Here is a 26,155-nt window from a genome sequence, read left to right as displayed (position 1 = left end):
CCTTAACCTGCAGTTCACACATTACTGAAGCTCCAACTGTCGAACATGCAAGTCCCTTGGTACTACTGCAGCTTCCAGACTCTCCTGACTGGCTCATGTTTCATTCTTTGGCAATTTGCCCTAATGATATCCCTCAGGAGCTTTCAGACCCTCTTCTTTTCCATATTTAATCGTGTTATATTAATCTGAGTGCTGAGCAAACTATGCTGCACAAATTGTAATTGTCCGTGATTTCTGCTGCGATAGTCTTGTAATTTTTTTTCGGTTTTAGTGTAAAAATGCATGTACGAAATTGCAGTGTAATTTTTATTTACAAGTCTTAATGTCTAAGACAGCCAGGGTGTGAAAGCCTTAACTGCTGATCTCTTCCACAAAGAGGTTTGGGTCCCGTCCCCCCCCCCCCCCTAAAATCCATAAAGTTTTAGCGCTTGCTATATACACAGGATTTACATTTTATTTTTAGCTCTTCGTTTTGTTACTGTAAGAGTACATGTCTAATAAACAGCGCTATTATCAAGTTAACCTCAGATAGTAATTCCGTTGTGATAGAAACATTAGGACAGTCTTGTCTTTTTCCATAAACTCGGTGTCTTCTACGTAGAGCATTCCCTTTTTAAATTTTTTTTTTTTTTTACTTTATCTTATGAGGTTTGTAGTGTTTTATTTGGTGGATATAGGCTACCGCATTTTGAACGCAATCTTGATGTTGTCTCATTCTGTTGTAACTCTGTGGCTGCATAATAAAATAAATGAATTTGAGTGACTCCCTGATGGCAAAGTGGTATTTGATTGATCAAATTTGAATTCTTTAGGCATTGCAGATGACTTGAGAAGTGAGCTAGACTACGTTTCTAATCGATTCCACAAATTTTTTTGGGGGGGTGTGGGTGGGGTTTCTTTGTGGTGTTTTTTTGTTTGTTTGCTTTAGAAAAACATGTTTTGAATGGTAAGCAGATCGTAACACCTCCTTTCTTGGGCAAGGAGACCTTCATTTTCTGGTGATGCTAGTGCCAGACTTGCCAGTCTCTGCTTTGGGAAGGGAGTTTTGGAAAATTGTAATAAACTTGCTTTGCTGTCACAAGGAATATTCACTTCAGATTTTTTTTTAAAGGTAGTTTGGAAATCAAGACAGTGACACAAAGAGAAATTAATCCTGCTCCTGAGTTTAATGCTCTTCTGTGGCTTCATGCAAGTTGAGATCAATTCCAGTTGTTCCGAATAGCAGAAGTGTGGACCAAAAAGCTCCTGAGTCCTTCCCGCTCAGCAGAGCTGAGTGCAGCTGGGGTGCACTCAAGTTCTGTGTGTTGGTGGCAGTACCCTCATTTGATAAACATCAAATAGTGCATGTTTATTTTCTTTTTTTCAAGGAAATTGCTGCACAGGGCTAATTTTTAATTGACTTGTTAGTCTGATTTCTTGCAAATGTTGTATTTGTATACATGTATCAGAGTCCTTCATAGATGTGTTTAAGCAGTTAAAATTAATTTAGAAATGCTACAATAGGTGGTTTGGGGAGGTTAAGATTCTTACGTATCTAAAAGTTAATTTAAGATTTTGTATTTCCTTTTTATTCATATTTTTTTTGCCAATTCTGTGTATGTATTTTTATTTTTAGTTAACTGCTTGTGTTCATGCGTCAGCTGCATTGTTATATCCAATGTATTGGCAGCACATTTACATCCCAGTGCTTCCTCCACATCTTCTGGACTACTGCTGGTAAGACAGCTAACCTGTTATCCCCATTTCTGAGATTCTTACCTGTCTTGTAATTCTAACTGTGGAAAACACTAACTACTTATGTATTTTGATGCTTCCAAAAGTTTTATTGTGAGAATTCTGCTTCTCCTCATGTGTTTCTCCTCACATGACTGACTTCGTGGTTTTGGCAAACTTCTAAGTTGAACAAGAAAGAATTACTTCTGGAGTCACTTCTGATCCTTCAATGGATGATGTTTCCCCATGCCTGTGTTTTAAGATTTCAGGCTAAGAAGACATCTACTTTCTTTTATTCATAGTAGTACCAGAGATACCAAATGAGAGTTTCCATTAAACATCTAAAATGGGAGTATCCATCCGTCCCTGGAGATTTTCTTTTTAACTAGATCCTATGGATCTGTGGTGGAAAAATGAACCGTTTAAAGCCATTCTAGAGATCAGGAATATTGTTATTGGATATGAAAACCAATGCCAAGTCCGATACCTACCAACCTAAGTCTAAGTTTCTGTTGCTAATGTTTTTCTTCACAGAAATAAATTATGCTTGTGTGTTTGCTGGACTTGGTTTTTTATTTTTTTTTTTTTCTGGAACCTATAAATATCGATGCTCTATTGAACTTCTTGTTTTCAAAGAAATTCTCACTATGTTTCCTTAAGTCACTTTGATAGTTTTTCCTCAAGTTTGCACTATTTGCCCACATTACAGCTTTTTCTGTGGTAGTTCATATGTATATAATTTATTGTTTTTAAGAAGAAATCAAATGTTCTTCTCCCACTCGTCCCTTTACTTTCAACTATAGCTAAGTCTTTCATCTTTCATGATAGTTTTCTTTTGAAGAAACTCTGTCCTAATTGTTTTTCCTCCTGGCTTTGATAAAATGCACCAAGATGGGGGTAGAGCTTGGATGTATTTGTTTAGTTTTTGTATTACTTGAGCTTACTGCCAGAAGCTTTGTAATTTCTTCAGTATCATCCATAAATGCTGTTCTCAGATGGTAGATCAACACCTTTATTCAAGCTGTACCCTGCAGAGTGCATCCTGAATACTAGCAGATTTTTTTATTTCCCCTCCAAAGCACAGATAATGTTTCCAGAAATAATAATGTTGGATGCTGTACACAGCTGCTTGTGATGATAATAGTTGAGATACTAGGTCATTATGGCTTGACCTGAGATTTTTTTTTTACTCATTAAAAAGAAGCATGGAGTTTCTTAACCTTGTAAAACTCATTTATATCCCTTTTTCTTTTTCACAGTAGTACAACAGAGCGGGGGGAAAAAAAAAAGTTTCTCTTTTTTAGAGTTGTTCAAATGGAAACATAAAGTTCATGAAGGGAAATGCACAATTGATGAATTTACCACAGTAACTATAATTCGGATCTTTTAACTCAGAATTTCGTTCATTTACATTTCTCTGCTCATGTCTGGTTTAAATGGTTCTTTTGTTAGACAGGTTAGAATAGTGTGGTAAAAACACATAAATACTCAGGTTTCCTCATGTTTTCGCTTAATTACAGTGAATAAATATTTTCCTCATAGGTATATAATATATCAAGTTAGGAAACCTTGATGAATTCATAAGGTTAAAGTTTATAGTAGGCCAGACCAAGTGTGCGGTCCAAGAGGATCATGACGATTTAAAATTAATAAAATAATTTTCTAATTCTCTTTTATGTTTTCATTTTGATAGAACAAATCTCTTTTTATAAAAGTGTCTTTTTTGCTTTTAGCTTAACGTGCATTTTCATACCTAGAAACTACATCATCATTGCTTCACCTGGACTTTGTTGGGATGTCTCCTATGAACTCTCATTTTTTTAGTGTTGTTCTGAAATGATATTCAAATAAATGAAGTAGGGGATTATCAGTTTGATAATTTTCTTTGTTCCAGGGGAGTGAGGCCATTTTTAAAGAAAGATAAAATGCATTTGAATCAACTAGTTTAAATTTAGGCCCTGATACTGCAACTTTTCTTTACATGTTAATGGTCCAACATATTCTGAGAGAAATCCACAATTTTTTGTTTAATGAGTTGGACTATATATCTTCAAAATTTCATACAGATAAATGATATAATTCTGTGGGGATTAGAATTTGATAAATTACAAAAACTGCTTAGCTGGTACATCTTGTGGGCATGAAAAAAGAAAAATGTATCTTTAAGGAAAACAGTTGGACTTATATTAAAATAATATTTAAATTCTTCTACTTGCCTTTTTAATCAAAAAGCCTGTTGTGTTCTATCGGGCAACCTGATATACAGACTGGTTTTAGACATAACGTAATGGATGTTCTTAAAGTAGTCCAAACCCATCAATACTGAGCGTCAGTGTGGACTGTAAAGCTGTCAGGGTTGGCCGGGTTATGAGTACTTGCAAGGTCCAGTGTGTGAACATACTGTATATTTATTTACTTCAGGGTGTTTATTTCCTCCACGTAGCTTATCTTGGCCTCAAATTCCATTATGGGAACTCCAATATGAGAACTGGAACAACCATCCAAAAAAGAAGAGATTATAAGTCTCTTTTTCTAAAAGATAGCAAAATATTAGGCAGTGAAAGTAACTTTTGGCTTAGCTCTACAGGAAGAAAACACAGTTACTAAAAAATTGAGTTTTCTGAATATTTTTTTAAGATTTTGTTTCTTTTTTACTATTCAGTAAGCAAAAAGGTATTGTTGCACTCAGCCCAGTAGGTGGATGGCTTTCAAGAACGCTTTTACAAAAATTAAGTTTCAGCATTGATATAGTAATTATATTTGAATAACATTAATTTTTGTAAAGGAGACAGCTAATTTCATCAAATTTCAATGTAATTTCTTGGCAAACTGAGTCACTGATAAAAGAATGTATGACAGTTTTGTCTGTGGATGATAAAGCATCTGTTCTACTGATGCTCTGCTAAGAATATAATGCAATTAGAAAATTCAAGTTACAATTGCAACATGTCTTTTTATGAGATTTGGTCTCTTCTGAATTGGGATATACGCACGCCTGTTTTCGTGAGAATGGGACAATTATTTTCCAATTAACTTGCATGTTTTGCATAACATAGTAATTATTTTTGGCAATGATGTTGTAGATTAATAACATTTTTGGTAATGACATGCATAAGCAAGAGAAAAACTATATAGAGGCTCCCAGTAGTATCATACTAAGCAATTTCACGTACATATTACAAACCTCTGCTGTTAAGGTTTCAGAATCCAGCAGTAATAAAATTCATTCTTTGCTGAAAATGATCAAATTGACTTTCCATACCTGCAGTTTTTATTTGGTGCATTTCCAAGATGTGCTTATCTAATTAGCTTTGCGCCTTTATTCTGTTAACTTCTCAAAACTGAAATGGTGTAGCTGTTGCTTTGTTCTATAGAAAAGAGCTACACACTACCCTTCTCAATGACAGATTTATTAATGGAGCAAATCATCAGCTATTTTAAGTCAGTACAGGCCTGGTGAAGCTGCTAGAACAGTGTCGGTGTACAAGAAAACAAGCGTGCATAAAAGACATGCGTGATACAGCGCTTCTTTTCACCGAAGTTTCTCCAGTTCATGTTATTTGTAACATTAAGATAACTCTGATGCGATGAACCTGAGGATCTATTTTGCTGCATATTCAGCAGAAGAATCCTCAGTTACGTGTCAGTCACAGTCATTCTCATTGGCTTGGTTAAATATGTTTTGTAGTATAAAGCGTTCTTAAAATTGTAGTGTTTTAAAGCTGTCTGATTCCTCACTGAATATAAATGCGTGTTTGCTCTGGAGGGACACCCATTTATGATTCCACGTAATTTGAGTTTAGTCCCCAAAGGCATAAAGGCCTTAGCCTGGATGAAGTCGTCAGGAGGTACTATAGTTTTTCAGTATTGGGCTAAGAAAAAGATGTGTGGGGACACAGGGGTCTTCATTTCCCCTTTCGGAAGCCCCATTGCCCAGAAACCTTAAGCCACGACAGTTTGCAGTTTCAGCAAACCTTTATTTTGATGGTATAAACATGATGAAAGCTTGTTTTGGCCTCAGTCAGTCTGGGTTTTGGGTGGGTGGTTGTTTTGGGGTTTTTTTGTTTGTTTGTTGTTTTTTCTTTTTGGCATCGATCCTCTCCTGTGGGACGTTGTTAATGAGAGCAATTGGCTAATCCATAGTGCGTACAGATTTTTCTAAAACTGGCTGCAGTCGCAGGCAGGTGAGAATTGCTACTTTTGCTCTCAGAGTTGGGACCAAATTGATGTGGCCACGTGAACTGATGCCTCTCCCCAGACCTCAGGAAGTCAATCGGCAATCAGTCGGTGCCGGTGGCTCAGATCTACGATTGAATTAATACAGTGGGAGAAATTATTGTATGTCAGCTATCTGTATAACTTCGTATAAGTCATTTTACCTTCCCTTTATTTTTCAGAGATGATTTTTATTTCGTTTTTCTCTCTGCTCCCTTAGTATTTTGTTTCCCACTGAGTTGCTTAAACCAGCCTACCTATCGCTCGCTTCTCTGGAGTGAATGTTTTTAGTGATCTTGCAGTACCCAAAAGCGTGATGATGTTTTTTCCCTTCAGCGCTGGATACTGAGTATATTCTTTGTCAGATGGTGCCAGAACACATGCGCTAGAGGAAGAAACAGAAGATAATAGGAAAACATGATAAATTAGCCTGACTAATTCAGTTTCTTGCTTGCATAGTGCAGGAGGTCTCGCTCCAGAGGCGTTGTGTGTTTGTTTTATTTTAAGAATATAGTTCCTTGACTTACTCAAATTGGAAATGAGAAGTTTACTATCTTGAGTTAAATAGGATATTATAGAGCTTCCAGAAGCCCATTCAGAACTGAAACTGGCATTAATGATGCTTGTGTTGCAGTGGGGTGATGCTAACTGGTACCATATTCTCCGGAAGGGTGTTTTAAACCCCTTGTAATTCTAGAGACAGACCACTTTTGGAACATCCGCTAGGCTGAGCTCTGCCGTACAGTATGATTGCTTATTGAAACAGGGTACGGCAAGCCAGTTAGCAAGCCTTACAGGTCTTCTCGCTCATACTTCCATAGTTAGGGACAGCAGCCTTTATTTTGTGGTTGTCTTTACTGCAGATTAAAAAAAAAACATCTGTAATTTCCTTTGTCTAGTAAAAATGTCAGTAGCAACTGTATACATTTAATACAGGCTTAAACGATGAATGTTAACTAGGGACTGTATGTGCCAAGATTTTAAATATATATTTTGCTCCACAAATGTTGTGGTAGTTGGTACTTAAAACAATAATTTGGTCTTTTCCACTCTTTTCCTTCAGTGCACCAATGCCTTATCTAATTGGCGTCCACTTAAGCTTAATAGAGGTAAGTTTACTATACTCTTTTGCATACTGGTAAGCATGAGGTGTGTGTGCCATAAATGATAATGACAGTGATTCAGAAATAACCCCTGTTTTTTAGCATACAGAATTAAAAAATTAAAGCTTCGGATGCTTTACAAAGTAAAAAGTGCCCCTCTTTGAAATCTTAGTTTTGAAATGTTTTATGTAGACCTGTAAGTGCTACATCATGATTTTTTTCTGTGTCTATTTAATAGCTCAGTGGTAGCTTTTTTCCCTGCCTTTTCTAGTGGTTCAGCAACAGTTTTTCCCAGTAATAAGAACAATTTATTTTGGAGTTGCCATCAATCAAAATTCAGCATCATTCTGATTTCCCAGATAATTTACGTTCCTGTCCCGCTGAAAATCTGAGTCTAACATTTATCCCATAATATTCATAACTATTCATTTTAGAAATGAGGGTTTTTTTTTTCCAAAAAACAAGAGGTAGCCTTTTCAGATTTAAACACACAACAGTACGATAGAACTCACCGAAGCAGTAAGTAATAGCTGGGTCATAAATAGCTTTGCCTCTTCCCATAAGCATTTGATGACACCGTTTAGCCTGTACGTGTAGTCTGATTATCATGCAGAGCAGATCATTGATTTGGGAAGTTTATTTGATTTACACTTCTGCTAACGCAGTTCCTAAGGATCAATTCACATTTACTAAGCTGATGAGGTGGGTTCTCCCCCAGTCTGAGCCACTCGCACTTTTTTGTTTCCAAAAAAGAGCCTTCTATGATGTACGCTTCTTAACTCTAGGCATAGCCTTCTGTTCTCTCAAATCAAGTTCTTTGATCTGCATACATTGATCGTAATATCTTGACTAGGATCTTCTTCCTTATTCCATCAGAAAATAATGGAACAGAAGGGCTTGCTCTGAAAAAAAGTCACTCAGTTCCTTCTGGAATTATTTCCTGGGCTGCACTATTATGTATTATAGTAGGATCATGTAGAAAAGAGTTCTATCATTTTTTCCTGGGTTGTGGTTTAACCCCAGCTGGCAACTAGGACCATGCAGCCGTCCACTCAATTTCCCCCTGCCCTCAGTAGGGTAGGGAGAAGAGGGGGAAAAAACCACCTTGTGGGTTGAGATTAAGACAGCTTAATAGAACAGTAATGGAAGAGGAAAATAATAATAGTAATTGTAAAATAATATACAAAATAAAGTGATGCAATGCAAATTGCTCTCACCACTCGGTGATAGATTGCCCATCCCATCCCATGCGGCCATCGCAGATCCCTGCCCCCCCTGGCCAACCCCCACTTATATACTGAGCATGATGTCTGTGGTATGGGACATTCCTTTGGCCGGCTTGTCCTGTCTGTGCTCCCTCTCAGCTTCTATGGGAAACTGAAAAAGTCCTTGACTTACTGTAAACGTTATTTAGCAACAACTAAAACAATATGTGTTATCAACATTATTCTCATACTAAGTCCAAACCACAGCGGCTACTAGGAGGGAAATGAAATCTGTCTCCACTGATACCAGGACATCCTGAAAGGAACAAATTGTTTAATTCATAGCTGCTCATCAAGTCTGTTGATGAAAAATTGTTTCATCCATTCTTCTATAATACTAGTAGGTGTCACATACGGGGGTCTTACATAAATCTGCAAATAATTACATAGTTTTCTCTGTTTTTTTAATCTAATTATGTGATTAACACCCTATCTTTCACAAATATGAGAGAATGAAATGTTGTTATAAGATATGTATAGTTCCAATATATTTAACTGTATTTTGTGTAAATCTCGGCTTTTAAGTTTTCTTGTATATGCTTGTATATCGGAGATTATTAATATAACCTTAGTGTTTGATGAAGAGGAAGTGTTTTTAAAAGGTACTCTGAATCCTGTGCCTAATTCACAAATCCTAGATCTAAAGCTCAAAATGTTGTCTTTGCTATTATTGTCCTTTGTAAAATCATCATTTCTACTCTAGCACATTTTAATAAAAGTGTACTTCAGGAGAATGCCATAGGAGAATGCTTTTCCGCTATATTTTTTTTTCTTTTAACAGAGAGTAAAAAATAGATCACTGGAGGATGTGGTTTTGCTTAATGTTGACACAAACACTCTAGAAACCCCTTTTAATGACCTGAACAACCTACCTGGTGAAGTGGTGAGTCTTACAGATATTTCATTCTTTCTTTCTTATATAGATGCTTGAATTACGAGTAGTTATTTTTGCCTGGTTTTGCTAACTGCTATAAAAGGAATTAGGGGGTGAAAAGCACCAAGTATAGACCCCTGTATTTGAGATTTTTACCTTTTTGACAGTTGAGGAGATGTTGAATGGAACAACATATTCCTTATTGTAAAAGTAGGATCATAATTATAAAGCTAGCTGCATTCATTAGGCATAGCTGCTTTAAACGCAAGAGTCTCTTCATCTCATCTTAATCATTATATTACAAAGTAGGCATTTCTGTCTGCCTAGTGGCATGTCTTGCAAAAGAACGAGAGAGTTTTTGAAGGCAAAAAGAAGAAGGGGGCCAATTATCGGCTTCTGCTTCCCTGCCACCTGCCAGCGCTTTCCTTTTAATTAATGATCTGATGGCACTGGTCAATATAATAAGAAATGCTTGTACAGTTGGGGTCAGAAAATTCAGGCTTTGATCTTCTTCAAGTTTCTGAAACATTTATTTGTTTTCTCTAAATTATTTCAGTTTTATTTTAATCTCTTCTATCCTGCTGAGGGCTGCGTGAATGAAAACCTATACTGTTTGTCATTTGCTTTGGCAGAGCAAAGACTGCTTACTTAGAATTCTATTTGTAAATTAAACTGCAAACCCAGTTTGTCATAAAAGACATCTGATCCTTTTGAAATGACGAAAACTGTCTTTTGTCTGTAAAGGATGATAAATTAAGTGCCAGTTCTTTCTGGACTTTGATCTTGCAGAGGGTGTCGTCCCCCCCCCCCCCCCTTTTTTTTCTTAGTGCCTATAGGGGAACATATTCTGTATATCATTTTAAATAGTCACAAAATTCACTTACCTTGTTTTTCCCAGTAGAGCTCTAAAAGAATATCATTGTGAAACCACTGTTTTGATTATTTAGTTACAGATGCTCAAGCTATCACAAATGGTTGTCAGCACAAAGAATTTTATATCAAAATGTGAAATCAAAGAGTTACATTTTCTGAAATTGTAAATCATAAAAACAAACTGTCTTAATCAAAGTAAGGCATTGTACTGACATACTATGTCTTTTGGTTTTGTTGGTAATTTGTATATATTTGGTAATTTGTATATATTTGGTACAATAGAAATCAAATTCGTGATGATTATATTAATGTCAGTTCCCTTTGATTTTAATGATGTTAAAATCTAGACTTTTTATAGATCATCTGGTCAGTCTTTCTTTTGACTCAATATCAACTATAGTTCAGAAATGTAAAAGACGATATAAAAATTATTCTGACGTTTTGTGATTTTACGTTAGTGTATGAAAAAGTATACACACACATACATATATATATATAGTAATTTTGACTGTACTGTTGAAAAGCATAACAAGTTAAGTGAAAAATGAGTCATTTTCTGGTGTGTCTGTAATTTTAACTGATCTTGCATTCAATGAGTAAGGTTGAGGTTATAATGTCACGGAGGTACATACCTCTTGTCAAATAATAGCTAGATGTAGAATAGAGAATTAGGCATCATGTTCTGTAAGATACTGGAGTTGTAGATGGAGGTCCTTCCAACAGAAAAAAAATGAATATTTGTGCAATGAGAGGGACTTCTCATGTATTTTACAGATGCATATCAAAATGATCTCTAAATGAGTAGGCTAGCATAAAGAAAATCGGGATACAGATCTTCATACTTTTAGAAGTGTACTCTCCCCCAGCATATATGCATTTTACTATTATTAAGGTTAATGAAGGTTATCCAAGTGCGTAGACTATACAGTAGACAAAATACTTCATTTGTGTCTAATACAGAACAAATCAGAACAACTGTTTTATGCAAAATATACTTGCAGAATTTGAGAATTTTATAATGAAGCTTTTAATTTGAATGTTCCCATTTCTTCCTCTACTATCTGTAAAGCACTTTAAACAATTTAACGGAAAACATACATAATTATAGTTGGAAAAACTGGAAACAAAAGGCACGGACAACGTCCGTGTTTGGCTCATAAAACGACAAAATGCTTGTCCACGTTTTGCATTCATGAGGGGCAGTGCGACCGCTAACATCTTGGTGAAAAAGTGTAAGATGTAGGAGTGTAGAGTCCAAATGATAAGTTAGACTTAAAATATGAAGGCAAATGTCAAAGATACATATATATGTGAAGCATTTTAACCTATATAGATAAACCGCATAAGCATACATACAAAGGAGCTAAAACTTCTGAGGAAAAAATACAATGAGTACCTCTGAAGGGTGTTAATATAGAACGAAGAACTGAAAATATATAGGAAGCTCTAGTCCTACTATCCCTTACAAAAAATCGATTCCAGGTTGGTTAACAGCCTAACAAAAGAAATGCAGTATTTTCAAAGAGATTTCTAAAACTGTGTGTCCAGAGGAAATGGAGTAATTATTTTCTTGATCAATAAGCCTGATGATATCCTCACAGCATAGGTATTTAATAGTTTACCCATGTTTAAGTAATATGTCTATTAAAAAATGCTCTGAGTGTGATTTTTTTCATGATAAATTTAAGATTGAAAAAAACATTATTATATGGCATTGTCTAATAAACTGTATAATAAATTAACTGAGATTTAAAGGCATTTTTAAATCATTCACTTAAGCATTTAAATTATAGTTACAGGCTAGGTGACTTTCTATGCATGTGAACTCTATTATTCTGTCAAACTGACCAGTGGTCTTGACTGTGCAAAGGTCAGTGGTCACAGTTGTCCTGAATTACCAGTCCTTTTTTCATGTGGACCCTCTGCTGCGTTGCATGCTGTAATCTTCTTAATGGCTTCATTCCAATATTCACACATAATATTTTAGATTTATTGACTGTTAGAAATACTACCATGCCAGTAGCAGTTCCGCTACTCCTAAGGTATTTAAAATTGGAAAAATAAATCAGTGCAAGACTTTCAGGAATCCTTTGTTTTCTTAGAGGGGGGAAAAAAAACCCTCTTTTTCCTCTCTTCTGACAAGAACACTTGTTTTTCAGTTTCATCATTTCACTGTGAATTTGTCTGTTATTTTTTAATTGAAAAAAAAAAATAAGAATATAAGGAGCTACTTCTGTGGGAGTAAATTTCCTAATACAAAAATACTTAGATCACCACTTTAATAATGTAAAACGTTAGACAAAGAACATTTGTGATGTATAGAAATTAGCGGAGACCATAGACACAAACTTATAAACATTAGGCCTGATCCTGCAATACCTGCTTGCAGTTAACTCTGACAAAAAGACTACTCCTTTGCTCCGTTTTGAACACTTTCAAAAAAAGCTTGGAGAGTTGAGGACATCACGTTTAGCAACCAAGTCTTACTGGGTTCTCTGTAGACTAAGCAGAACTTTGATAAATATGATCTTCAGAAAACAATAGGATTTGTAGGTTTTTAGCATCTTCTGTGGTCATTAAATATTGTTAATCGTAAAATCTATGGAGCTGTTGAAAGATGCATAGCCTTTGTAGTGTGTGGTGCCTACACACTATGATGCAATACAGAATCTAAATGGGTTTTTAGAGTTTTAGTTTCGAGATTCCTAAAGTCACAGGAGTTTAACACTGTAAATTGGGCATGTGAACGCTACTGTTTTAAAAGTAGCATTTGAGAAGTAGGCTGTAATTCAAATCGAAAATTAAATAGTTACTTTATGAAACAATTACTGGGAGTGCAAATTATTTCTGAAAATACAATGATTAGTAGTTTTATAAAGCAGTTATGGTCAACATGTAACAGTGCAACTAAAAAGATTTTTTGTTAAATCTAAATATCATAACTTATTAAGTCTTCCTATCAGAAAATAGCCAAAAATATTACTAATATATTTTAGAAACTCAGAGCAGTCAGCAGTGTTTGCAGTGTTATGAGGCAACTATTTATTTTTAATAAATTCTTAGCATTGAGATTGTGTTGAACCTCGATATAGTTTTAGAAGCTAGAATGTGAGATTGAGAAGTACAGCTAGTTTTGAAAACATTTGCATTTAAGTAACTGTTTTCGTCTAAACAAGTATTTGTGATTAAATGCTGGAGGGCTATCTGAGATGCCTAAATCCTGTGTGTGTAGATAATATCAAATATGTAGAAGCCCTTTCATTAACAATATTGATTTGAATCGCATCAGATTTCATTTTGTGGTTTCGTTTCTCTCCTCTGCCATCTTCTCTCACTTTCTTGCTGTTGAGAGTGGGCTTACTTTTATAGTGACGTGATTGGATGGGGAACACCAAAAAATAGTTTAAAGCGTAGCAGCTTTTACTGATACCAGATAAATACCTGGATATCTTTTTTTTTTTTTTTTTTTGAGATCTACTAGTCATGGGGAGCCCCAGTGCATGGTTCTGCATTTCTCAGGCGACAAAGGTTTTGAATATTTCCATATGTGCTTAAATTTATATGCGTGCTTAAGTTTTTGCCGGAGCAAAGGCTTTGATTAATAGTTACCTAATTTTACTAATTTGTTTTTTAACTTTATGTGCAGTTCTATTCTTCTACTCGCATGAATATGGAAGAGATATTAGTCATGCTTTGTTTCTGATCAGATAGTTATATTTTAGGAATCTTAGAAAGGACGTAGGGTGACTATTTTAAAAAATAAAACTTTTTTTTAATGACCAGCACAATATGTTTCTACATTTTAGTTATACTTACTTACATACAAAAGAAAAATCACATATCAATCTCATGACTTTCTAAATCTCTGAAAAACTATTCTATTGATTAAAACCTTCCCGAAGCTCCGATTGCTCTTCATCAGTGGTGTTTAGCAGTCCAATGAAGTCACCTTCCTATGAGAAGCCGTTGCTAGGAGAAGATAAAACCAGTTTGCTTCTAGTGTAAATTAATAATACCATTTCTGAAACGGATCACTAGTATCTTCCAGAAATAAATTTTAACAGCATTCTAACCCCTGTGGTTGGTTTGTTTGCAGTTCTTTATTTTTAAACTTTAAGACATGCAAAGAAGGGTAGAAAAAAAGTTTGGCATTCTTAATCATAGATAGACAGAAGGATTAAAGCGTATATGAGGAAAAGATTTTTGATAAAGATGCTGCTTGGTATGTTTTTGGCTTGCTGCCAGAAGCGTGGATTTTCTTTGAAATTTTAAGAGCTATTAATGATGTCACCCAATGGGGTCTCACACTTCCTTGGTTTTAGGTTCATGGATCTAAGCAATCACAATCCTGCTGTGCAGCAAGTCCTTCTCAGTAGTTCAAAGTACCCAGTCTCTTATCTGTACCTACTGTATTGACTGTAATAACTACTTTATCGTGCTATTTTTGATTAAACTGTGGAACTGGGAGAATTTGCCAGCAGCCTATCCAAAAGTGCAGCTTGGGTTTGCCATCGCTCGGTGGTGGGATAAGCCCTGAGAAAGCACTGTCCCTCTGCATGCACGTTTGCTGACCTCAGCTTGAGGGAAACCTAGGCAGGTCTCAAGGGTGTTTCAGGGGTGCTTCAGCCAGGACCCCGCTTGTGACGATTGGGAAATCGGGGTTGTGGTGCACACAGTCTCTGCAGGTTTTTTCTTAAGATCACTGTGCTCCTAGTACTTCTGCAGAATACTCTAATAGAGCTTTTCCTGCCTTTTAGGATAGCCTCCTGAGAGAAGCAGAAGTTGGAAGAACTTTCTTTGAACTCCAGCATAGCCTTTTTGAAGCTAGAATTTCCTCCAGGATGGCAGCACAAAAATTGTGCATCTGACTTATACATTTTTTTTTTGCTGGAGAATCCGCCTTCAAACTGCCAGCCCGTTGGGATGTTCTTAATATTGTTGAACTAATAATGTACCAATACTACAGTGAAGCAGGAGATTTGTTGCTTTCTATTGTTCTTTTTAACACGTTTTTGCCTAAAGCATCCTGTTTATCGATTAATGTTAGGGTACATGGGGCCTGCCAGAACTGAGAAAATCAGAAAATACAATTTTTCTTCACATTTACCACTTTGTCATAGAATCATAGAATCATAGGGTTGGAAGGGACCTCTGGAGATCATCTAGTCCAACCCCCTGTAATTCCTGTAATTCCTCTGCTCTACATCATCTTTACCCTTTTTTTCTCTGACCCTGTCTTGTCGTCTGTCATTATTTCCCCAAACTCACAAGATATGATTTAGAAGATTTAAAAGAATGTAGAGAATTTTCTACTTTTTCCGTGCCTTATATTTAGAAGGTGCTTTGTCTGTCATGACAGAGACAACATTTTAAGGTTGACAATTCTTTTTTTGATCTCATGTTACTACTTTTGTTTTAGTGAAATTGAGCTAATGTTGATGGGCGCATTTCCCTTATACAAAGGATATACACAGTAATTTCCCCTGGAACGAAATAAACCTTATTTTTAATAAATTTAATGTGATCATGCAGTACTGAACAAAAACCAAAACCAAACCAAAACAGACATTCATTTATTTTTGCAACCTTGAACTGCTTAACTGTTTTTTGTACTCGGACTTGTACTTCTTTTTTTCTTTTGAGGAAAAAACGTAAATGAGCCTTGGTGTGTGCTTTCCATGGGCTAAACGAATCAGGCTCTAAACTTTTATCTAGATCTATGGAGCTTGGATATAAATTGAAAAGATCACAGCTATGGGGAAAAGACCTATACTGTAAAGGCCTTTCTGCATAGATTATGAACATCATAACTCAATAATTTTTTTTTTCAAAACTATAGTTATAATTGGACCCAATGGGGGTCTCTCTCTTTGATCAGATCACAGTAACTGTGACTTTACACTGGAAAATGTCACTACTGTGAAGGTTTATCACCTGTAGAGCTGGTCTTTTCTCTGATGCCATGTTCAGTTCTCATTAGCATTATTCAAAGTTTAGTTGTTAATTAGGTTGACACTTCAATTACAATCATCATCTACAAGAGCAGTCAGGACTGCTTGCATAAAGAAACAAAAAGATACTAATTCTTGCGTGTATTTCTATAAAAATAAAAGCTGGTTTGGTGATAGTTTGTGTTTATAATGTTCTGTTTAAAGAGTAACTGTAAATGTTACTGTGTATAGTTTTTTAGTGACTTAAATATTGCTTTTTTTATTTTGCAACACTAAGGGATGTGGAAACATGTATTGAGTTGACTTCTCCAGATATCACTCATGTTGAAACTGAGGAGACTATAGACTGTAACCGAGTGTAATTCTATATATCTTTAAAGAATACTGAAATAATCCCATGATTATATGATTTTTCTCCATAGTATCTCCAAGTAAGCGTCATCTAAATTAGTATTTCTAATTTTTTTCCCAATTCTATAAAATCAGTGATTGCTGTTTGCCAAGTAAGAAAAGACCTCCAAAAAAAAAAAAAAAAAGTCAAGCGCTAAAATAAGAATGGTCTTTTAAAAAAAAAAAAAAAAAAACCACAAAACTACAGGTGCCTCCTAAGTATCATTCTTATTTGTTTCCACTTTCATATGTTTTATCTTCTAGGAAAATCCTAAAGACAGTGCATCACTGAATTTACACAAACTTTTCTCAACTATTTGACAGTGAGAAATGATGTAAGATAGTAATTTGACTTAAAAAAAAAATCCCTGAAACTGAATAGTGAGTTACCATTAAGAGTCCTTAAAAATAAGCCTTCATAGCATAAATAAAAAATATCCAACGGTTTTCATTCAGAACAAGTAGGTACATGTTATGATTGAGAAAAAAATCTGCAGAAAAGTGGCTCACATGCAGTTTACTGGAAAATAATTAAGCTTATTTATGTCAAGAGGCCTTGGGAAAAAAAAGAGAGCATAAGCCAATTTGCATTAGCACTCTACCATCATCCCCTGCTTTCATTTCAATTAACAGATCAGCAGGTGCTCTTTGCAGTTAAAAAGATAAGCTATCAAGGAGGAGGATGAATTTTTGGCTGACCTGTAGACACCATGGTTTGCCTGCTGATTGGGTTCATACCTCGCTGTACCAATTTCTGAGGTGTTAATTTAACTGTTCCACTCTGTCGTGCAGGTCTCGGCCTTGAAAAATAAACTGAAAAAGCAGTCTACAGCTACGGGTGATGGAGTAGCCAAGGCCTTTCTTCGGGCACAGGCAACACTGTTTGGATCCTACAGAGATGCACTAAGATACAAACCAGTAAGGCTGCTTCTTTACTTCTTTTTTTCCTTAATTTGTAAGAGCACAGGAAAATATGAAATGTTTTATCCCAGTCTGAAACATTTCAAAGAACAAGTTTTAAATCTTACTCTGTGCTAAGGATACGTTGGCAATTTAGAAGACACTACCACCTCCTGACGGTGAGTTGTGCTCATCCAAAGTCAGCTATTTTCTTATTTGTATCACTTTCGTAATTTATTTAATATAAAATCAGATTGGATTAGTGAAGTTACTTACACACAGCTCACCTCCTTTAATGTGGAGAAGAACTGAAGAGGCTGTGCCTTTCAGACGGTGTCATTTTTCACTATACTGGTCCAGAGACTTCGCTGTGTTTGAGGTCAGAAGATTTTTATTTCTTAGCAGAATCCAGATACGAGTCAAACGTATGTCTCTTCTATTATACACTTATCTTGGTTCCACTGAGAAGTTAGGAGAAATGAAATTTCATCCTATCAGAACTTCAGAATTTGTATTTCTGATGCTGGTACTCAGTAATTAATGTGTTACGGGCTTTCATCCTTTCTAGCTTATAAGGGTGGCACATATCGAGCCTATTGGAGATAAAATCATTTGTCAGAAACGACTTAGAGATTAATTTCATCTGTCAGTCCACATTCTTTTCCTATGATATTTGCAAACTACTGATAGTAGTTCCGTTTGATAACATGCATTTGAGATGATGTTGGCTGAATCAGATTCCAAGTATATGATGTTTGGTGGTCTGATGGATTCAGATAAATATTGAGATTTGATAGGAGAAAATCATCCTTCACCGAGGCATCAAGTTTGTAAAACTCGTGGTTGAGTGGGTGCATGGGTGGATGGTTGTTTGGGGGTGAGGAGAGTGGCGTATTCTGTTGTTGGGTAAGGAGCGATGTTATATTCCTTGGTGGAAATGGATAGGATAGTTATTCATTTCAGATGAGGCCTTTTCCTGGAGGAAACACCAAAACACAGAATGACAGGGTCTTCCTTCTACCCAAGTGGTTCTCTTACAGGTAGTGTTTTTTGCCGTGAGCGTTTTTCACACGCTGGCTGTTGTGCCGCTGCCGACAATTGTTACCGAGATGAAAAGTAATCCATGCAGAAATGAAGTAGCGTTTAAAGGTTTAGTTCAAGTATTTCTGTTTAGCAGTCATTATAGTTTTCTTATGATATGGAAAGCCAGTTTGTATACTATATTGAAATGACTGTACCTGTTTTCAAAATTGCTAGAATTCAATGCAGTACTAGTTTCATTAAAACAAACAGTTCCAACTAGTTGTCGTTTATTCCATAGTGGCATTACCTGACATTGCTTCTGGAGGGGTCATCTAATTTTTCCCTTAGTCTAAAGGTGAGGACACTGGGCTGTGTCAAACCGTGGCAGCTTGCAGTAAGAGCTGTTAAGTCAAAAAGTGTCTTAATCTACTTTTGATATATGCAAACAGAATTGTGTTGGTCTGGTTGATGTCCTTACCTCTGTTCTGACCAGAAATAGGCTCCAGTCAGTCCTTTGGTTTAGGAAGATTGTTGAACTTCGTGTGCAAGTTCTTTAGCGTTGTGGTTAGCATCTCTGTTGAAATGAGCTCTCCTTTTAACCAATTTCCATTTTATTTCAGTTTATCTGTTGGCGTGCCCGAGATATTTACATTTGCACTGTATTGGAAGTAGTGCACCATGCATGATTTCAACTGGCAAACATTTGTCAAAGTGACCTTTGCAGTCTTTCTTTCTGCTTTATTTCTTTCGTGGTTTTTTCTTTTTTTTTTTTTTTTTTTTTTTGGCTCCACTGATTGCATATAAAAGAAGATATTTATAAAACCATTGTGGCCTGATGGTTTTGTGTTTTTTTTTTTTTTTTTTTTTTTAAGATACGTTACTTCAGAATATCTTAACAGGCAGAAGTCTGCTGGCAAATACCAGCATATCTTGGATAGGCATCAACTTATCCAAAGACAAAGCATATTTAAAAAAAAAAAAAAAAAAAAAAGAAAGAAATGTAGTTGTTATTTTGAGCTGTGTTCATATTGTTTCAACTAATTTTAGTATTTTACAGAATTTTTGTTGTGATAGAAAAAAATGTATTAGAAGCTGAATTTGCTCTGGATTAGTAGAAAATAAGAGGTGTTGTCCTATGATTGTTCAGCTCATTTTACATGAGCCTTTTGAACTCAGTTTAATGCATTGTGAATTGGGAAGTTCACAAAATCAAATCACATTTGACTTCATTAGGCCATTTGTGAGGAATGTCAAAACTTGTGAATTGTTATTGCAAAGAAAATACTACCCTTTGTTTTGGAGTCTATGGTGCTAGATCTAATAAGGGTATCTAAACCACAGCTATGGACTTTATATACGTTCTTTCAGGAGTGCAAGTAGTATTCATGTAGAAATGTAGAAACTTTGTAGGGGTATACTTAAATGAGAATAATTTCTATATAGATTTGAAATACTTTATCTATAAATAAGCTTGTCATATTTTCGGAATCAAGAGCTGAGAGGTTTTGGCGTACCATTTTTAGGATTGCAAACATCCTGATGAAAAATAAAATAATGTGTTTCGATAGTTATCGATTGCTTGTAAGTTGAAAAATACGTTTAAGTGAACTATTTTCCTTGCGACAGTGTGTTCTGTATGATTTCAACTCGAAACATGAAACAACTGTCATTAATATTCACTTTGAGTAAAGAACAGCTTTGATAGTGTCTGTACTCATCCAACACTTCTCTTCACTCCAAACCCTGTTCATCACACTGAACACTCATTCTGTGCAACTGTTTGTTTTCGGCTTAGGACAGATTCTCCTCAGTGTAGCAATATGTCTTGAACAAACGTCTAGCAATTATTGAAAAAAAATGATTGGTGAAAGGGAAAATGGGACACTTCAGGGGTCTTGGAAGGAGTTCACGGGACTCCGAAAGACCATATGGAAAATTTGACTACTCTAATACAGACAGGAAATATGACATGTAATAGATAATGGTGATCACATTTTTTTGTGTAATAAATGGTAATAAAAATCTTAACCCGGTAAAAGTTTCCAAGGAAAGTGGAAATAGTTGTTTTTTCTGATTTAATCGGGATACTGAATTAAAGAAATCAGTCAAATGGATATAACTGCCCAAAGTATTTTTGTAATATGCTACACTTTACATTAGCAAATATTGCGTAATAGGAGTGGATCTGTAGAGCAAAACAGTACAGTTGGTGTTAAGGACTTGACATCCGCACAGTGTGCATTCTAGCTTTATTGTGGTTCTTATTTCAGTTTGGTGTTGAGTACTGAATACCCGTGACTAGCTGGAGCTTGTCTTCTGGTTTAGTTTAATCCAGAAGGAATCCAGTTAATGTGAGGTAGATGGGGATGATTGAAAAAATTCTTTATACAACCTCTTTTACTATCTTGTCACCGTTCCAAAATTCTCACAGTGAAGAGAAAAAGAAAATAAAGCAGGTTTTCATCTTTCTTTACTTCATTGTCACTTGATGAATGACCAAAAAATAATCCAGAACAAAATCGTCGTCAGTGGAATAGCGAATTAGAATGTTTTTGTATACAGTCCTATTCACGTAGAGGACTGTAATCCATTTTGATAGGATGATGTGCATGGACTTTGAGGGGTTGTGTGTGGTGTGTCTCCAGCAGTGCAGACCTACAGCAGTGGCAATGGGGCCATTCAGACTCTCTTGCTCTAAGGAGCCCTGGCATAGAGGAGGGCAGTGGTCACCCGGCTCGCACCTGCTGTATGAACCGTCGTGCAATCCGCAATGTCAGCGATCACAAGCAGTTTTGATCCCAAGAGTCTAACCCTGCTGAGGCATTGCAGTGATCAGTGTTGTGACATAAGTGCTTCTTATACTACGTAAATGCATATAAAAATCCAAATTATCTTTACTTTGGGTGGTCACAAGATAGCCATGAACCTTTTGTCCTCCTGTTTTCTTTAGGCAGTCCAGCATTTGGAAATTTATTGTGGAATCAGATTGCATGTTCCGTGTTTGAGAATTGCGTGCATAGGTGGGAGTTAGGTACAAAGATTACAGTTGTGCAGTTTGTGTCATTTCGTTAATTGGTGCATGTGCAGTGCTATTTTACTTTGCCCATTCTCCACGGGTCATTTTTAGGCATCCTTCCTTATAACAGGCCAGAGCAACGCCAGTCAAACATTTCAACAACACTGTGGTGGCTGGGGAAAATGTGCCTTACACTTGTACGTGTGCAAATCTTGCAGATGAAAGCGAAGACTAGTACTTTTTTTCCATTAATTGCGTGGTCAGTTAATAAAATGCTATATGATGTAAAGAATTCTTTAACAGGCAATATTTCCACTGACAAATCTATGTCTAGAGAAGGAAAAGTAGGCAAGAGAATGAGGAAGGAGCAGAAAAATAACGAGTATAAAAGTATTCACCTTAATAGAGATTAATTTTAACATCATCAGGAAAATAAGCAGAGCAGAAAAGCTGTTTGCTCTTCGGCAGCAAACATTAGGAGGATATATAGATGGGATTTTTATTTATTTATTTCTTAAAAAGGTAATTCATCATGGCAAGACAAATACATTTCAAACGTATTTCAAATAAATCCTCTTAGTTTATGACACATCTGTTAAAAGGTTATGGAATATAAGCAACAATAAGGTATTGTCTGCCTTTGAAAAATTGGCTTTTTTTCAAGAATTAGCTAACAAAGTATTTAAGTCGTTGAAAAAAATCACCTCTTTTGGGGAAAAAGTCCTCAAAGCTCTTGATGTTACAACAAAAGAAATAAACCCAGGATAACTTTGTTTTAAGTTATGATGGTTGTAACATCACTCATCAGAAATTAAGAAATGAAGAGCAAAGGCTAATGGCTTGCTCTGGAATGCTCAGCAGTAGGAGTTCATGGTCTCATCAGCACACCAGGGGTGCCGAGATAACTTCCAGCTTGAAGATAGCACAACCTGTCAGACCTCACTTTAATTGAATGCTAACTGAAGTGCTTTGGGCCAATATTGACACTATTTTAAGTAGCGACATCGGCTCTCCAGCAGATGCAGGTATTGTATTCAGTACATAATCAAGCAAAATAACACAGTCAAATGTTATATTAGGAAAAAACGGAAGATATTTTAAGATTCAGAATGCACCTGAATACCTGAGCGTGCTTAAGTAAGGATTGCTTATAACTGAGTTTCAAATTGAAACCTTTTGAGGACAGGTATCTCTTGAAAGGGGCATTGCCTTGTCTACCTTTCCCCTGAGAGTTAGCCATGGAAAATACAGCAGAGCGCAGAAACAGAGAGTACCGAAATGCCACAACATAATTTGTGTTCAAATTCAGACCCTCCCTGGGTCATATCTACTGTGAATGTGACTTCCATAAGAATTTTATTTTACATGTTGAAAACCATATTGTTTGGTTTGTCTTAAAGACCGTAGTTGTCCTTTATTGAATGTCGATATTGTATTAACAGGAGTTGTAGGTTTTAGTTGTGACTATAGGAAATATCAGCACATCTGAATCTTTATTTGGCTAGATTGCAAGAAATTTGCAAATTTTGCAGAGATTTGTTTGTAATTTTAAATAGCACCTTCCTGAGTAGTATCATGGGTCATAGTCAGTTATCCCCTGGCCTTTATCTCCGAATGGCATGACAACAGCTGAAATTTGTACTTCCTTGATTTTAAACAGAGGAATTTTAATATCAAAACTAAAATGGTTTTTAAAATTTTGTTTGACTGTTTGTTTTTTAAATAAATTCTACAAAACCAAAGAAGCTATGTCCATACCTACGTACCATATAATCTTTCTGTAATAAGCAAGAGCTACCATATGAAACGATAGTAATTATAGCAATAGTACAAAGAGTTGGTATTAGTCATCTTATGCTAGAGAAATATGAATGTTTTCTGAAATAAAAAATTAAAATGTTTGTACTTCTTATTCAAGTTCAATAACGCTAGATTTAGAAAGCACAAGCATACCTTCTAATCTACATTATTTTTCCTTTTAAAAATGATCACGCTGTTTTAGCTTGCTGTTTTCTCGTTCCATTGAGGTCTGTATAAATAGCTTGCTTAAAATGTGAACATAGCTTCGAGTAAGAAATTCCTGCTGTGTGGCAAGCTATGAAAGGGGAATAAAATTCTACAGCAACTGTTGTTAAAAGGACAGGTATCTTGTTTGGGCATAGACTGTTTGGTCTGAGTATTAGCTGTCTACTTTTCAGTATAAGGTCCCCGCTGGGTTTTGATCGAACTTGTTTTGAAAGTACATTGTAGATCAATACGACAGGGGCCATTTGATGGTCTAGTAGTTAAATATCAGTGGAGCATTCCTCCAAAACTCAGTTTCTAAAGGTACCAGGTTGTATTTGCAGAAACGAGAATGTTACAAGCTTTATGTATAAAAACTTCTAGAGCTATTTTTGTTTATATTGATTCAATAATTTATTTTTTAAGTAGCACTTGAAAAGGTTTTGTGTTTACAGTAAAAATCTTGAGGATTTGGAAAAGTTTTATTTAGAAAACAATTTTGTTGTTCAGAGCCTTGAACAAATAAAAGAGCTAGGAGTTAATTGTATTATTTAATGCTATTTCAGTAAAGTTACAGCAGATACCCTGAGAAAACTTCAGTGTGGAGTTTCTACAGGTTTCGACAGATTTTCTCATTTTCATGTGCTGAACAGGTAGGAGCCTTAAACCTGCTCAAACTTTTAAAGCAACCTTACTATCGGTAGGTTCCAATAACATAGATGACTTTTGGATGTGAACTCTTCATAGATCTAAATAAATTTTCAGCTAAGGAATAGCGTTGGTCATTCTGTCTCTGAACTGTACTGATAAGGGAACAGATGCACCAATGCATGAGTGCTTACTAAGTATCTGAAGCATCCAGTGATTAAAGAAAAGTATTTGGGAAAATATTACAGCCATGCACTAAAAATGTGCATTGAACTACCATTTCTTGGTGTTACATGGCTTGGGCAGGAGACGTGCCGTCAAGTAAAACTATCTGACTGCTCTCTCTTCCCAGGCTGATGGGGAAGGGAGAGCAAGCATGCCTGTTTTCTCTTCTGCTAGGAGATAAACTCTCCTTTTTCTCTTTCATCTTTCCCAAGGCAATTGGGAAAGTGGCAGTGGAGGCATAGCTTAGTTTTTATTTTTCTAAGTAGTATATTTTGAAAATACTATTTTCTCTTTTTGGTCCTAAATTTAATGTTTCGTAGTGTGTCATGAGCCATCATCTAGTCAGTTCTGCGATCCCACAAAGCCTCTGTATTTCCAGAAATCATTTCCTTGTGTAACAACAACAACAATAAAAATAATATGTGTGTGCGTGTGTGTGTATGTATATATATAAAGGAGTTGTTACAATTTGCTGCCTGGAAATTTTTCGGAAGAACAACAGAACTGAGAAGAGACTCTGCCCTCAGGAACACGATGTCTTGTACCACTGTATCTCACTGGAGACTATTTCATTTGTTTTGATGCAGTTTGAATTTGCTGAGTAGCTTGGGGTCATCTTCTTAAGACAAGAGTCTTTAGGAGCTCAAGAATAGCTAATGCAAAGTGGGTCAGGAAGGCAGTGCTATTTAAAGTACCACAAACATTTCAAGCTGTTTGGCAACTGCAGCATGTCCTGCATCTGTACAGTGTTCACCAGTTATCTTGGGATAAGTAGTAGGTGGAGTAAGTTGGGTGCTTCTCTTGCAGACTTGATCAACACAGTGCTACATATTGTACTGAGATGGGTTTGCATATCACAGCATTCCAGCTACCCTGTGAAATGGGAAGGATTACGTTAGGTAAATGTATAGATTCTAGCTCTTCCGGTGAGATTTCTAAAATCAGAGGTTCCATAAAGAAGTAAGAATGTAAAACTTAAAAGCAAGTTAAACATGAACTTAAGTACTTTGCTGAGTAGAATTGGACCTCTTAAAAGAGAGACCTCAAAAGAGGGGAGCTTGTGATAGTACAAGAATAGGATTTTAAAATGACATCACGGTGTTTTTACTGCAGAGTTTCCTTGGATCATACTTGAACCATTTAAAAATGCAACTGGATGGGTGGATGAGGGGAGGGCAGTGGATGTTGTCTACCTTGACTTCGGCAAGGCTTTCGACACTGTCTCCCACATCATCCTCACAGGCAAGCTTAGGAAGTGTGGGTTAGATGGATGGACAGTGCAGTGGATTGAGAACTGGCTGACAGATGGAGCTCAGAGGGTTGTGGTTAGTGGTGCAGAGTCTAGACCTCCAGTCAGTAACAAGAAGTGTCCCTCAGGGGTCAGTACTGGTTCCAGTCCTGTTCAATATATTCATCAATGACCTGGATGAAGGGAGAGAGTGTACCATCAGCAAGTTTGCTGATGACACAAAACTGTGAGGAGTGGCTGACACGCCAGAAGGCTGTGCCACCATACAGTGTGACCTGGACAAGCTGAAGAGTTGGGCAGAGAGATACCTTATGAAATTCAACAAGGGCAAGTGTAGGGTACTGCACCTGGGGAGGAATAATCCCATGCAGCAGTACAGGTTGGGGGCTGACCTCCTGGAGAGCAGCTCTGTGGAAAGGGACCTGGGAGTCCTGGTGAACAACAGGATGACCATGAGCCAGCAATGTGCCCTGGTGGCCAAAAAGGCCAATGGCATCCTGAAGTGCATCAAGAAGAGTGTGGCCAGCAGGTCGAGGGAGGTCATCCTCCCCCTCTACTCTTCCCTGGTGAGGCCGCATCTGGAGTACTGTGTCCAGTTCTGGGCTCCCCAGTTCTAGAAGGACAGGGATCTGCTGAAGAGGGTCCAGCAAAGGGCTACGAAGATGATTAGGGGATTAGAACAACTCTCTTATGAGGAAAGACTGAG

General features: G+C 36.4%; 1 protein-coding gene across 1 annotated transcript in view; it reads left to right on the top strand.

Moving 5' to 3' along the window:
* Nucleotides 1-26,155, top strand: part of DENND1B (DENN domain containing 1B) — a gene marked incomplete at its 3' end in the record, with an annotated part of 159,598 nt that overhangs the window by 99,615 nt on the left and 33,828 nt on the right. Inside the window, exons 10-13 of the mRNA XM_082483579.1 lie at nucleotides 1,616-1,716; nucleotides 6,992-7,037; nucleotides 9,078-9,179; nucleotides 17,177-17,302. Of these exons, the coding sequence (XP_082339705.1) occupies nucleotides 1,616-1,716; nucleotides 6,992-7,037; nucleotides 9,078-9,179; nucleotides 17,177-17,302 (375 nt within the window). The remainder of the gene's footprint in view (nucleotides 1-1,615; nucleotides 1,717-6,991; nucleotides 7,038-9,077; nucleotides 9,180-17,176; nucleotides 17,303-26,155) is intronic.

The sequence above is a fragment of the Vanellus vanellus genome, assembly GCF_965231255.1.
Source record: "Vanellus vanellus genome assembly, chromosome: 5".
NCBI lineage: Eukaryota > Metazoa > Chordata > Aves > Charadriiformes > Charadriidae > Vanellus > Vanellus vanellus.
The sequence above is the reverse complement of the archived record's forward strand: the minus strand, read 5'-3'. Positions and strand labels throughout refer to the sequence as shown.